Consider the following 15,605-nt stretch of genomic DNA (forward strand, 5'->3'; position numbering starts at 1 on the left):
GTTGCCTCCTGTCTCAGGCTTCCTGCACAAGTGAGTCCTGTCTTTCCGATCCTGAAGTAGGGGTCAACTTCCCACTATTACAATATAGATAAACCTTCTGACCTGAGGACCAACCTTCCTTTGCTATGTTGCTGGTGCATGTGGTCCACATATACACTTCAATAGTGAATGGTATAGAGTGGCAGTATAAACCGCACTTGCTTACAAAGTTTGTCATGCTAGTTACCTTCCATTGAGTGATGTACAGCTTGCTTTGCTTACTTTTGTATGGACAAACATTTATTTTTAAAATTAAATTCACCTATATTAAATAAACCTGTAAATGTGTTCTTTTATTTCAGCTACATCAGGCTATACAAGATTATCCAGTTGTTCTACTGCCAAGCCATCGCAGCTACATAGACTTCCTCATGTTGTCATATATCATGTACAGTTATGACCTCTGCCTGCCAGTCATTGCTGCTGGAATGGGTAACTAACAGTTTTAATTCAGAAGCTAAGCATAATTAATTTAAATCCTGTTTACACAATGGAATATGATTCGACTTAAAATCTACTTTTATTCTGATCCTAACTTGTACTTGAGCAATAAGTTTGCTTCTTCCACAGATTTTATGGGAATGAAAATAGTTGGAGAGATGCTGCGAATGTCAGGTGCTTTTTTCATTCGCCGTTCATTTGGAGGAGACAAATTGTACTGGGCAGTTTTTTCTGAATATGTGAAAACTATTTTGCGGGTCAGTATTCTGTTTATCAGTGCATTAAATGGATGAATTGGTATTCTGTTAGATGTGTTGACATTGTTAACATCTTGGCAAAAGTGAGGACTGCAGATGCCGGAAACCAGAGTTTAGATCAGAGTGGTGCTGGAAAAGCACAGCAGGTCAGGAGCATTCGAAGAGCCGGTCTTGTTGAAACGGTTTTGAAGTTTATACCTAACTAACAACATTACTGCTGAAGACTGTTCAGTGATCTTATCCTCCTGTATTAACTTAAAACACTCATTAAAATGCAATAGAAGGCCACCTGGCCCAATTTGTGTGCTAGAGCAATCTGAAATGATTTCCACTGCCCGCTGTCCACATTTTGTTGCAACTTGATTTCACATTTTAACCACTTTTGCCATAAAAGAAACAATGGCTTCTACTTAATGTACACTCTGTGGCAAAACAGTTTATGCTCCAATATCCTTCTATGCAAATTGATTTTCCAAACAGTTTAGAAACATTTTAAATTGGTTATTTCTCTTGAATGAGTCGTTCCTGACCAAGTAATCTTAGTAATCACATCAAAAACATTTAGAATTAAAAAAAACGATTATTTCTTAACTTCAGTTGAACAACCTAAATATAATCATAAACAGTGCAGTAGTCTTCTTACTCTGCAGAACGAACAGAGCATTGTATTGTGTTATGTACTTTTGCTATGCATCAGTGACTGAAATAACTGGAAATTCATTTGCATTTGTCCAACACTAACCTGAAATAATCATTGAGAAAATTAGTTTACTCACAGCTTGTATTACATTTAGATATCTTTGGGTGCTTTACCTATTATAGATTAAAAAGAAAAGGAAGAGGGACAGTGGGACCAAATCATGGTTGACAAGAAGAATCTTGTGTGTTTTGACGGCAGTGAGGCAAATGGCAAGGTGAAGAGGGGCTGGAGCTAAAGTACGTGAGGAAACCGCTGGGAAGGTCAGCATTAAAAGAGTTAGTGAAGTGTAGTCAGGAGATGTAAAGGTATATATTAAGATCATTGCTGCTGTCCAATGGGGTGTTGCTTACAGTGTCCTGGTGCTGTATGCAGAGCAAAAACCTGATTGTAATCTTTCATACACGAAGTAGCGCAGATGTAAATCAAGGAATTATGCATTCCAGGATTCAGGAGGATAAGGAATATAAGGAATATTGAGGCTGGTGAGTAGTTGGAAATGCTACTTGAGGAGGACCTGGTAGCAATTTTTCCAATTTACAGTGGTAATGTTAATGAATAGAAACAAGTAGCTGGTATCAGTGATCAGAGCATACCAAAGGGAGACATTGACTGATCAGGAACTGGAGTTTGGTGGGTCCAGGGGGAGATGGGATAAAAACCATGGTACAGAGGAGATTGGGTGCCTGAAGAAAGCAGAGGCAGTTTAAATGTTAGGTTTCTTATACTTAACATCTGAGCAGAAGATGGAGGGTGCCTTTGAAAGGATTCAGAGGAGACTGTTTCTCATGGTGAAGAGAGTTTAGAGTTTTTCATTTTCTGCAAAGTTATCCCTGAGCCATACAAGGACCTGGGTACAGAAATGGATGATTTATGAATAACAGGTGACTAAATTATTATCAGTTATATCATTCCAATAAATGTTAAAACCCAACTTTTCTACTCATGTGTATTCAACAGAAGAGGAGGCATTGTCTAAAAGTAGGGCCAGAATATTTAGGACAGTTGTTAGGAAGCACTTCTACACATAAAAAGGTTGTAAAGGTTTGGAACTCTCTTCTGGAACTGCAAACAGCAGTTGATGTTAGATCAGTTGTTAGTTTTAAATCAGAGATAGATTTCCTGTTATTATGATCTTGTAGGTATGGTGCCATGTTACTGTTTTGAAAATCTCATGCTTCAGGGTAAAGGAACATTTTAACTGCTTCTAAAAAATAGTTTATTGTGAGGTGGATAATTAAGCTGAATGAATAACGTGCATGTTTCTCACTATCACTAGAAAATTCTTCAATCTGCATGTATCCAATATAACACATGTTGTTTATTTAGCTCTGCCATTTAAAGCAAGCTCATTAATAGAACTGATGCAACATAGCAATTTAATCATGTAAGCCTTCACTCAGCAATCCGAATTACCATTATTAAACCTTGCTGAATGATAGCACTGGTCTTAGAATCATCACAAGACTGTTTGTGAAAGTGCAGAATTGCTGAAATAGTCCTACAGTGTTCATTGCCTAGTTTATAGTGTGAAAATTCCAGGTGTTACAAACATCTGGTCCAAATTGCCTTGTTAACCTCTGCTTAGTGTGTTAGAGAGGAAAAGTCTGTGAAGTCTTTTTTCCCCATCAATAATGTTATTTGATAAGTGATCATCATTTTTATATACCAGTGAAAGCTTGTGTATTAACTAAAAACTCGTTTTCAGAACGGTGACGCTCCAGTTGAATTTTTTGTGGAAGGGACTAGAAGCCGTACTGGAAAATCTCTGACTCCCAAATTAGGTGAGCTTGAGAGTATGTTTTTGAGGGGTTCAGAAGCTCCTTTGTCACTAAAATTCTCTGATCATGAAATCCTAAACTATTCAAGTCCAAAATGTTTTGTGTATAGTTTAGTTCTTTTTAACATCTGTTGTCTTTGTGTAGCTAACAGGAAAGGCCTATGATCACCTGTAACCATCTTCCACTTCCTTCAAGGACTCTGGTACCATGTGCGCCTGCTGTAATTCACAGTCCAAAATCACAGATGGCTGGTCATCCACAACACAAAATCTACAAATTAATGTGAATCAAGACCATAAATGTGAATTCCACTTTGTCGATGACCATAGTGGACTTTGAATTCATGACCTCTGAGTTACGAGTGCCAATCTAGCACCATTATGTTAATGTATCCCTTATAAAAACAATGTGTTTGAGGCAGCAAAGGGGTGTAACACAAACATTGCTTGCTAACAGACCCTCAGACACAACACAAAGTTGCCCAGGAATAAAGCAAAACTCACCAAACTATGGTTAACAGACATTTTCTGTTATATGATCATCGGATGAGATTCTCGTTTCACACAACACATCAGCCAGTCACAGTCCTGGCTGCACAGGCTTTTATCCCCTGAGATTTGGAGATTGTGTTATATCATTACAACAACATTGGAAATTAGCAAGTTTTGAGAAGATTAGTAGCTCAGGTTGAGGTTTTAGATGTAGGTTTGCTCGCTGAGCTGGAAGGTCTTTTCCAGATGTTTCGTCACCCTACTAGGTAACATCTTCAGTGGGCCTCAGGTGATGCACTGCTGAAAATTCCTGCTTTCTATTTGTATGTTTGGGTTTCTTTGGGTTGGTGATGTTATTCCCTGTGGTGAAGTCACTTCCCGTTCCTTTTCTCAGGGGGTGGTAGATGGGGTCTAACTCGATGTGTTTGTTGATAGAGTTCCGGTTGGAATGCCATGCTGCTAGGAATTCTCGTGCGTGTCTTTGTTTGGCTTGTCCTAGGATGGCTGTATTGTCTCAGTCGAAGTGGTATCCTTCCTCATCCGTATGTGAGGATACTAGTGACAGAGGGTCATGTCATGTCATGTCATGCCATGTCTTTTTGTGGCTGTCTTTTGTTGTTGTATCCTGGTGGCTAGTTTTCTGCCTGTTTGTCCAGTGTAGTGTTTGTTACAGTCCTTGCACGGTATTTTGTAAATGACATTAGTTTCGCTTGTTGTCTGTATAGGGTCTTTCAAGTTCATTAGTTGCTGTAGTCCCACCAACACACTAAAACAGGAAATTGTTCTGTGTATCAGACACAATCGGGTGCACCTTACACAACTGTCATAGTTAGCTTTTGGACTCTCTGTGGACTATGAATCAGTACACTTGGAGTAGTTTCATCTGAGAAGTAAGAGGAAGTTATGAAACTTTCAGTAAAGCATCACCACCTCACATATTCCTGCCACAATTCAACTAGGCAGGACAGGTAGACAGATACAATGAGGGAAAAAAAGGGAAAGTGGGATTGGTGTTGGAGTAGAAAGAGAAGCAAAATGTAATGTATATTTGTCACTTAAAACTCAGTGTTCATGTTGTATCACAGAATCTTGCCAGAGACCAAACCAGTGCAGAAGTCATAGACTGCAAGCATATGGTATAGACTTTTCACCTTTTGTAGCCAGAGCAAGATAAAAGGATTGAAACAAAAACTATTATGTAAAATAATTTCTTACTATCTTAAACATATTATTGCCAACTACCAGAAATGTCACCTGAAACGTTAATTGTCAAACTGTGCTGCAAACAGATAAACTTGTAGTCACATCATCCAAATATAGGAAGAGTTGGTAAACTCCCATCTAGTACCAAAGTATGTTTGCACCACCGCACAGGTTTCTTCTTGGGTTCCAGCCTTGTATAGCTTTATTTAAACTACTGTCGCCTGTCCAGATTGAATTGTCTTGTCCAATTATTTTGAAGAGGCTGGTTGATAAAGCTAAGTATTAGGATAACCGGGATGAAGCACGAAATGCAGAAAATTAATGATCTCCAGTTATATGAAGTAATTTAAACAATAGAATTAGAAACTCTGCACTGAGGTATCCAAACTATAACCTGTGTACCCACAAACCAAGTCTAATCTGTCAAGCTCTGAGGGCTTATTTTCTTAGTTTGTGTCCTAGACCCATTGATTGAAGCTGCCCACATTTCTTTGGCTCCAGAAATGTCTAATTTCTCAGTTAAAAATCACACGACATCAGGTTATAGTCCAACAGGTTTATTTGGAAGCACTAGTTTTCGAGGTGCTGCCTTTTCATCAGTTGAGAAATTTTAATTCCTCAGACATGGTCAAGAGGTCAACGATTTCTACTGCAATTTCTTGCAAACCTCCCACAAACCTCCCAGTACTCAGTGATATGTAGCCAAGTGAACTGACCAAAACAAGTGTTTAGATATTCATGCTGGGTGGCTTATGGAACTGACTAAGGTAGAAATGGCTCCTAATTTTCTGTATGACACAAATACTGTTGCAATGATGGTAATGGAATGTTTTCTTTGTGTTCTATAGAATCACTCCTCATACTGAGAGATCTGGTTTTGGATCAATATTTATCACAACTAACTCCCTGAACCTAAGAAAATGAATCAATGTACCTATTAAATCAAACTGAAAAAGATAATGTTCTCTGAACATGATCTTGCAATCTCCCAAATAAGAAATTGTGATCATATAGCATCTTGCAGTTTCAGAATGTCCCAAAACAGTTGGAGTGTGATAGTTGCTAGGAAACATGATTGTCAGTTCCTGCACTGCAAGATTCTGGAAACAGCACAGAGATGATGACTAGATCATCTGGTTTAGAGATGTTGGTTATGAGGTAAATGTTAGTCAGGACACCAGAGATCAACTCCCCTATTCCTCTATAAAGATCTGTGGGAACTATTGTCTAGCTTTTGAGGCCAGACAGAGTCTCGTCTTAGTATCTTGTGAAAAAAGGACAGCAGCTCACTGCAGTATTTCCACTATGTGCAACCTGTGATCTGTGTCCAAATCTCTGGATTATTACTTGAATTTAGCACCTCCTGACTCAGGTGCTGAGAGTGCTTCCACTGGTGACACTTGCATAAAGGATTTTAAAATATTCTAAATACTTGCCAAAGTAAAGAACCAGTTTGTTTGAAACAAATTTTCAATACTATTGGCAATGCAATTGTGATTTCCTCAAATCTACGCCAGCCACACTGCAATTAAATCTAGCAGTTTTCAATCTGCAATGATGCTGACAATCTGAGTGATCTTGATTTTTTAGCAATCAATTTAGAATCCTGTGGGCATCACAAACTGCAGTTTTAGTACAACCACTGCAGGGTTATCTTTTAAAATGTCTGTTCTTCAACAGTAAAAGTTCACCATCGTGATGCTGAAGCATGGAATTCTGTACATTGCAAACAGCCAATTTTTCTGGTTTCATCCTGATTCTTTAATACCACAGCTTTATGAAACAACGACATTGTTTTATGACACACCCTATTGCAGAAGATAAATTGTCCATGTATATGCAAATACTTTATGCTTTGATTAATATTGCTGTCTTGTTTATATAGATTTGTAAAATGTTCTTTTTCATAGGACTTCTGAACATTGCTATTGAACCTTTTCTGATGGGGGAAGTTTTCGACATGTACTTAGTTCCCATAAGTATAAGTTATGACCGAATCCTGGAGGAATCCCTGTATGCACACGAGCTTCTAGGAGTACCAAAGCCAAAGGAATCGACTTCTGTGTGTATTGGTTTCTTGTTGTACTGTCGCATTTTAAAATTATTCTAATAATGATAAGATTACAAATAAGTAATCAAATTGGTTTTCTGTTTTAGGGTTTGTTGAAAGCCAGGAAGATTCTGAATGAAAACTTTGGAAGCATACATGTTTACTTTGGGCAGCCTGTGTCGGTGAGATCACTAGCAACTGGGACAGTTAAGAGATCTCAGTACAACTTGGTCCCTAGGTCAGTCACTAATACTTAGTAGGAGAAGAATAGTTAAAATGATGCCTTGTGATTTGTCCTTGTAGAATAAATAACTTATTTGTTGATAAATGTGAGCCAGACTGGAGATGAGCCTGAAAATTATGGAACAGTTGGCCTAATGTATAGTGGAGAAAAGACTGCAAAATGTTAAAAGGATAATTAGAAGGCATAGATTATAAGTAATTAGAATTAACTATGATAACATAAGGACTAAGAGTAAGAGTAGGCAATTCAGCCACTTGAACCTGCTCTACCATTTACTATAATCATAGCTGATCTCATCTTGGTCTCAACTCCACTTTCCAGTCCACTCCCCATAACCCTTTAACCCTTTACTACTTAAAAAGAATCAGTCTATCTCTTCAAATTTACTCCATGTACTGGCATCCATCATACTCTGGGGTAGTGAATTCCACAGATTCACAACCTTTGAGAGAAGTAGTTCCACCTCATCTGTTCTAAATTTGTCACTCGTAGAATCATACAGCACAGAAACAGACCTTTCAATCCAATCAGTCTATGCTAACCATAATCTCAAACTAAATTAGTTCCACCTGCCTGTGCTTGACCCATACCACAAAACATTTATTGTTCATTTATTTATCTAAATTCTTTTAAAAGTTGTAACTGTATCTGCATCCACCACTTTCTCTGGAAGTTAGTTCCTCACATGAACTACTCCTTAGCCTAAAACTGTGACCCGTGACTCTGTCTGTTAGAGTAAGCAGCTGCCTTATGTCTACTTTGTCAATCCCCTTAAACATCTGAATACCTAAAACAGATTTCCTCTCATTCTTATAAACACTAGCAAGAATGAAACGAAGGTAACAATTCCCTCTTTGTTCCTACTCCACCCCAAAAAGTAAAGCCCAGGTGTAGCATGGGTAATGGGATCCCTGCTGGTTTAACACTGGATATAAGTCAGAGTAAATAGGATCTGTTTGTTTAATATAATTACTGATAGAACATGGTAAATAACATATTCAATGAAATTTATAACCTCTCAGCATTTGTGTGAACATAGCACATGTGTGCACTCATTTCTTTAGAGAATGTTTGTCTACTAAGTGTTTCTGTTTGATTCATTTTTTGTAGACTCCGGTTAATTAGTGTTAGAGAAAAGAAATGAGAGCTTGTATGAGAAAAGTGAATTAGTGTCATGTTGTGGCTGTACAGGGCATTGGTGAGACCACTTTTAGAATACTGCATACAATTCTGTTTGCCCTTCTATAGGAAGGACATTGTTAAATTTGGGAGGGTGCAGAAAACAAGGATGTTGCCAAGTCTGGAGGGTTTGAGTTCTAGGAAGAGGCAGAATAGGCTGGGGCTTTTTTCTCTGTAGCGTCAGAGGCTGAGAGGTGACTTTATAAGGGCTAATAAAATCATGAAGGGCACAGATAGGGTGAACAGACAAAGTCTTTTGCCTAGGCTGGGGGAGTCCAAAACTAGAGGATAAAGATTTAAGGGGGGGGGAGATTTACAAAGGACCTGAGGGGTAACCTTTTTACGCAGAGATTTATGCATGTATGGAATGAGCTGTCAGAGGAGGTATTGGAGGTGAGTACAACTTCAATATTTAAAAGACATCTGGATGGATATATGAATAAGAAGGGTTTGGAGAGATATGGACCATATGCTGGCAAATGGGACGAGGTCATATTGGGATGTCTGGTCACCGCTAATGAGTTGGACCAAAGTGTCGGTTTCTGTCCTGGATGACTCTGACTGTATGAGAATTCAGTGACAAAAGGCTGTTTGACACTAGCAAGTAAAACCTTTGACTGTGTGGTAATTTTGAAATTTATACAGGCATATACCTCGAAAACCATCTGGAGATGTACATAGGTTTCTCGATGCTGTAGGCCATAGAATGGTGATATTGCAGCAGAAAAACATGGTCATCAGTTCCTGGGCACTAATGGCTACAGTGATCATTCAAAACCTGCCCAGCATTGCTCTGCCAGATCTTACCAGACAGACACTGTGGCTCAAAGCAATTGCAGAAACATTTGGTGCATTTGTTGACTGGCCTGGTAAGTAATAAAAATGTATTTTAGAACTATCTATTCTTAAGATACCCTAAAGTTCTATCCATTTCTAACCTCTGCCTGATTCACCAAGTGTTTTGCAACAACTTTCAAATGCTTGTAAAAGAATCACTTTGCAAATACGTTGCCAAAGTAAATGAATAGCTTTTGATTTGGGTTTTAGTTGTGCAACTTCATCCCTTTATTCCTTTCAATGCAATGACTGCAGCCTTCTCATACTTTACCCAAGCAACGATCTGTAGAGTCTGGAAAATAGCTATTCAGTCATGTTATATTATGACCAAACCCTGGTCACGTCTTCACAAAAATCCACATTTACACTTTCCAAATGAGCTGCTAATGGTGATAAAGGAGCAGAAGAAATCACTGACCACATCTGCAAACCCCTCCTGCAAGGCACCACACTTACTCTCTTTGAATTACCTTGGGATGTTTCCCTAGATTGGAGATACTGTGAAAGTGGGAGACAGTGAGGACTGCAGATGCTGGAGATCAGAGTTGAAAATGTGTTGCTGTAAAAACGCAGCAGGTCAGGCAGCATCCAAGGAGCAGGAGAATCGACGTTTCGGGTATGAGCCCTTCTTCAGGATACTGTGAAAGTGCCTATTATTGTTAGCTCTGTTGGCTGGATGGTTAGTTTGTGATCAGAGTGACCCCGATAGCACAGGTTCAATTTCTGTATCAGTTGAGATTACCACGAAGGTCCTGCCTTCTCAACCTTACCCCTTGCCTGAGGCAGTGACCCCAAGGTTAAGCTCACCACCAGTTATGTCTCTCTAATGAGAGAGCAGCAGTATGATCCTTTGTGACTATGGCAACTTTACTTTTACCTAAATATATTAGTTGGTAATATATTGGCTTGTAGAAAGTGAGGACTGCAGATGCTGGAGATCAGAGTCTTGAAACGTCGATTCTCCTGCTCCCTCGAATGCTGCCTGACCTGCTGTGTGTTTCTGTTTTAAAAAATTCTCAAGGTCAGGTTCGTAGGAGAGTAGTCTGACACAGAACAAACGACCAAGAGGCGAGTCTGCTAGAATATGAGCATTTTATTCCCCGCAGCGTCGCCACAACCAGGTCTCATACTTACAACGGGTCTGGCTTATACTCACTCTACATGTTACCGGAACTGGGAGCCGTCAGTTCTCGTAGAGCGGTTGCCACCAACCCACGCTCGGCGGTTAAACGTAACCCCGGAGCAGACTCACCGAACTGGAGACTTTTCCAGCTGATATACTCTTTTCCAGATATAAACATTCATGTGAACAGCAGAGCAAGGCTAAAAAACACATTCCATTCTGGTTACATACAGATAAGAAGATTCACACGGGGAGGTGTGTAATAAGATTCACACGGGACTAAGCAACACCTCCATTCCGGTTAGATTCACACATGTATTGGGACATAATTTTTAACCGTTTCACCACATTCCACTGCTTGGCCCAATACATGTGTTACATTATGATTCACACATGTATTGGGACATAATTTTACACCACATTCCACTGCTTGGCCCAATACATGTGTTACATTATGATTCACACATGTATTGGGACATAATTTTACACCACAGTTTCCAGCACCACACTCTCGAATATATTGACTTGCACAAGGCAATGGATTACCAACTATATCCATTGCTATATCCATTGCAAATAAAGTTATCAAAGTAATTTTAACACAGTACAAATTCTTTGGTTTTACAAATCCTCAGTACCTTTAGTTGCTCCTCAGTTCAAGAATGATATCTGCTTATGGTAATGGGCCTACTGCTTGTGGTAATGGGCCTTCAGGTGATTGATCAGGCTGATTCCAGACCTACAGATCATTGGGCAGATGGGTCAAAACTTCCCTAAGGTCATTAGTACAATCTGGAGCCCAGGATTTGGCTCTATTTATTTCTCTGTCATTGCTATTCCTCATCATAAAGATGTTTGGACATGCTTCAAATGTTGTCATTTTGAATGTTGGTCACAGGCTCATCCCATCCATTAATGTTAGTGCTGCTACACTTCAAGGAGAGAGTCAGAATATCCTTGTAGCATCTTTGCCCTTCCCTGAGATGCTGGCCACTTCAGAGTTGAGAAAACAGGACCTGGCAGGGGAGAGATGCTTTTCTGCCATCCTGCCATAGTGTCCAGTCCACTGCAGTTGATTTTGCAGGAATTTTCCCTGAGTGATTATATGATTGACTTCAAACAGAACACTGGTTTGTTCAATCATTCTCTCACTGAATCTGGAGAAAGTAGTGGAGATACTGTTGCTGATATACAGTCTAGTATCATTGCCTCAGATTAAAATTAACAACTAATCAAGCATCAACTGTTTATGGACGAGAGTTCTAAATCTCTACCACCCTTTGTGTGTAGAAATACTTCCTAACATCTCTTAAACTGTATGGCCCTAAATTTTTAGACTATGCCCTGTAGTTCTAGAATGCCCAACCAGTGGAAATAGTTTCTTTATCTACCCTATTTTACTGTATTAATATCTCAAAGATTTCTATCATAGAAATATAGAACATGGCCACAGGCGTAGGCCATTCGACCTCTTAAGCCTGCTCTGCCATTCAATATGACCAGCACAGACCATCGAGCTCAATACCCTAATCCTGCCTTCCCCCATCCCTTGATTCCTTCAGCTACAAGACCTATACCTACCTCCTCCTTGAAAACACACAATATTTTGGTTTCAATCACTTCTTGTGATAGTTAATTCCGCAGACTCTCCACTCTTTTTATATGAAGAAATTCCACCTTGTCTCAGTCCTAAAAGGTTTACCTCCTTACCATGAATGAATTTTTTTAAAACCTTGGTTCTGGACTCCCTTGCCATCGGAAACATCCTTCCTGCATCTAACCTATTTAGTCCTATTAGAATGTTATAAGTATCTATGAGATCACCTCATTCTTCTAAACTGCAGTGAATACAATCCTAAATGACTTAATCTTTCCTCATACCTCAGCCCTACCATCCCAGGAATCAATTTGATAAGCCTTCACTGCAGGCCTTCTAAAGCAAGAACATCCTCCCTCAGATAAGGAGACTAAAGCTGCATACAATATTCCAGGTGTGGACTTACCAGCACCCTGTATAATTACAGCAAGACACCCTGTTCCTCAAATCATCTCGCTGAGAAGGTCAACATTTAGTTTGCTGCCTTTCTGCCTGCTGGCACCTGCATGTTTACTTTCAGTGACTGGTGCACAAGGATACCCTAGTCTCATTGACCATTCCCCTCTCAATTTACAGACATTTAAATAATAATCTGCCTTCCTATTTTTGATACCAAAGTGGATAAACACATTATACTGCATCTGCCATGCATTTTTCAACTCACTCAGCTTGTCCAAATCACACTGCAACATCTCTGCATCCTCCTCACAGCTCACCCTTCCCACCAGCTTAGTGTCATCTTCAAATTGAGAGATTCCCTCATCTAAATTATTAACATATGTTGTGAATAGCTGGGGTCCTAGTATTGATCCGTATAGTACCTATTAGTCACTGCCTGTCATTCAAAAAAAGGTCTATTTATTCCCGCTCTTTCCTGTCTGCTAACCAGTTGTCTATCCATTTCAATACAGTAGTCTTAATCCCACATACTTGAATTTAACACGTTAATCCCGAAAGAGAGACTTTGTCAAAAGATCACCCCTTTAATTTCTAAACTCTACACAAAATAGGTCTAATTTCTAATATCTCACCTCATAACTCAACCCCTCAAGTCTAAGTACCATTATTGTAAACCCATGTTGTATTCCTTTCAAGGCCAGTATATCCTTCCTAAGGTGTATATGCATCTGCTCACAGTACTCCAAGTGGGATTTAACAGAGAATTTGTATCGCTCCAGTGGAGTTTGCGCATTCTCCTTGTGTCTGTATGGATTTCCTCTGGGTGCTCTGGTTTCTTCCCACAGTCCAAAGATGTGCAAGTCAGGTGAATTAGCCATGCTAAATAGCCCATAGTGTTAGGTGTATTAGTCAGAGGGAAATGGGTATGGGTGAGTTACTCTTCAGAGGGTCGGTAGGGCCGAAGGGCCTGTTTCCACACTGTAGAGAATCTAATCTAATCATTTATGCACCTGAATTCCAGCCCTCTTTGAACACCCACTATATTTAACTCCATAATGTCTAGAAAATATGTTGACTTGAACAATGACAATCTAGAGGGTGCCATTGCTTTGATCTGAGATGCTTCCACTTGGTTTTGTATTTGTACTTCTGGAAGACAGTGTTTGTTATAATGAAACCATGCTGAGCACATTTTGTCAGCAGAAGGCCTCGGGCAACTGTCTATGTGGAGTTTGCATGTTCTGCTTGTGGTCTGCGTGGTTTCCTCTGGGTGCTCCGGTTTCCTCCCACAGTCCAAAGATGAGCAGGTTAGGTGAATTGGCTATGCTAAATTTCCTATAGTGTTCAGGGATGTGTAGGTTAGGTGCATTAATCAGGTAAATATAAGGTAGGGGCCATGGGTCTGAGTGGGTTACTTGGAGTGTCGGTGTGGCCTTGTTGGGCTGAAGGGCCTGTTTCCACACTGTAGGGATTTTCTTAAAGAAAGGATGCTATCTGTATTGATTTTCCTCATGCTGTTTTACCCAACCAGCTCCTCCAGACAGAGAAACAGTTAACCCTGCTGTTAAAGAACAATGATCTTTTCATTTTTTTTAGGATGCAGGGAAGATTTCATCAGGATTAGAATAGAACTTTTTCTTAGCACCTTCATCAGAATCAAAGTGGGACATAAGCCCTGATGACTGTTGTTTTGATTACAGTTAAGCTGGAGGTGTAGTGTCATGAGCATATCATACCTCACTTACAACATTACAGAAATAACATTTGCATAATGGTCATTTTTGACATTTAACTCTTGAAGTACAGTGATTGACAAAAGTAGCCTTGTTCAGTTTAAACAGCAATGTGATCAGTAGAATTATATATTTTCTGATCATATTTAGTAGTTGCCTTTAGTATAAAAATATACAAACTTGCATCAGAAAAGGCTTAACTGCTGTATTGAATGCCAGTTCCGTGCTGGTTCCTCCAGGTGTATCTTCAGGAAGTTATCAGCAGTCATCTTCCTTGATCTTTGTTTATTTTTGCTTAATTATACTAATATGCTGTAGATAGCTTGACATTATATATACTCAGCTATAAAACATGTGAAAGCCAGCACAGTCTGAAACAGCTGATAGGTTTCTTTTTAAAAAGTGTTTTTATGGGGGATTCGGCAAGATGGCGGCGATTCTGTAGAACTGCCTAACAGCCAAGGCATACTGGTGTTTTTTTCCAACTTACATGGTGGAATTATTAGGTTAAAACCTTACAGAACACATATTTGTTAATATTTGGGAGTGGGAAGGATGCCAAAGAGAAAAGGAGCGAGCAAACAGCAGCAGGGAGGACACTCCCCTGCAGCACCTACCAGAGACAGTAGCAGGAGCAGCCTCTCCTTAACCCTTCCCCCCCCCCACCTCCCCAGGGGACCTGACAGACTTACAGGAATTGGCTGCGGCGATGGAGAGACTGACCTTGAAAGTTGGAGCTGCGATTGAGGAGATCCGTGGGGAGATTCGTGCTCAGGTTCAACCTATTGCATCCATGCTGCAGAAGCATGAGCAGGAGATCCAGGGCCTCGGGGAGCGGCTGCAGGAGGTGGAGGGTCAAACTAAGGCCTTGGAAGCTGCGAAGGAGTCCTAATCCAGTCAGATCCAGGTGCAAGACCGAGAGACCATATCAATGACCTCAGAAATCGAGGTCAGAGGATAAATCTCCGAATTGTTGGGCTCCCTGAACATGAGGAAGGTGAGCAGCCAGTCAGCTTCTTTGAAGATTTTGGGCCTTCACATCGAGTCCAGCAGGCTGCAAATTGAAAGGGCTTATCGGGTTACAGGTCAGGGCCGGTGCAGCGCCCCCTCCGGTTCTAGTGCACTTCCATTCATATAAGGACAAGGAAAAAGTCATAAAAGCTTCCAGATCCCTGGGAAAAGATCTGCAGGCACTGCTGTTCAAGGGATCAAAAATCATGTTTTTCCAGGATTTCTCTGCAGGTTTAATTCGAAAGAGGAACTCCTTCGATTAAGTTAAAAAGAGGCTGAGGAACCTGGACATCCGGTACTCCATGAGATACCCTGCAGTGCTTCGTTTCAGCCACAAGGACTCAGTTTATACATTTGACTCGGCAGATAAAGCTAAAACCTTTGTAGACACTTTAAAATAGACTGATTGGCCTGAAGAATACGGTTAGTGTTAGTTCTTTTTTTCTTCTTTCCCTATGTTTTCTCTTCCTTTTTTTTTATTCCTTTCATTCTCTCTAGTAATTTCTTTTTTTTTTGGAAAGGG

The 15,605-nt window shown here is 40.0% G+C and overlaps 1 protein-coding gene across 4 annotated transcripts in view; it reads left to right on the forward strand.

Annotated features, from left to right (window-relative positions):
* The window catches only part of gnpat (glyceronephosphate O-acyltransferase), a 67,948-nt gene that overhangs the window by 16,706 nt on the left and 35,637 nt on the right, over nucleotides 1–15,605 (forward strand). For all 4 annotated transcript variants that reach the window (XM_087978949.1, XM_087978934.1, XM_043680846.2 and 1 more), the window contains 6 exons: nucleotides 342–471; nucleotides 610–737; nucleotides 3,143–3,218; nucleotides 6,820–6,971; nucleotides 7,067–7,197; nucleotides 9,028–9,251. In XM_087978949.1, coding sequence (XP_087835075.1) covers nucleotides 342–471; nucleotides 610–737; nucleotides 3,143–3,218; nucleotides 6,820–6,971; nucleotides 7,067–7,197; nucleotides 9,028–9,251 — 841 coding nt within the window. The remainder of the gene's footprint in view (nucleotides 1–341; nucleotides 472–609; nucleotides 738–3,142; nucleotides 3,219–6,819; nucleotides 6,972–7,066; nucleotides 7,198–9,027; nucleotides 9,252–15,605) is intronic.

This window comes from Chiloscyllium plagiosum, unplaced genomic scaffold (genome assembly GCF_037043375.1).
Source record: "Chiloscyllium plagiosum isolate Xiang-an unplaced genomic scaffold, Cpla_swu_hap1 HiC_scaffold_3, whole genome shotgun sequence".
Taxonomy (NCBI): Eukaryota; Metazoa; Chordata; class Chondrichthyes; order Orectolobiformes; family Hemiscylliidae; genus Chiloscyllium; species Chiloscyllium plagiosum.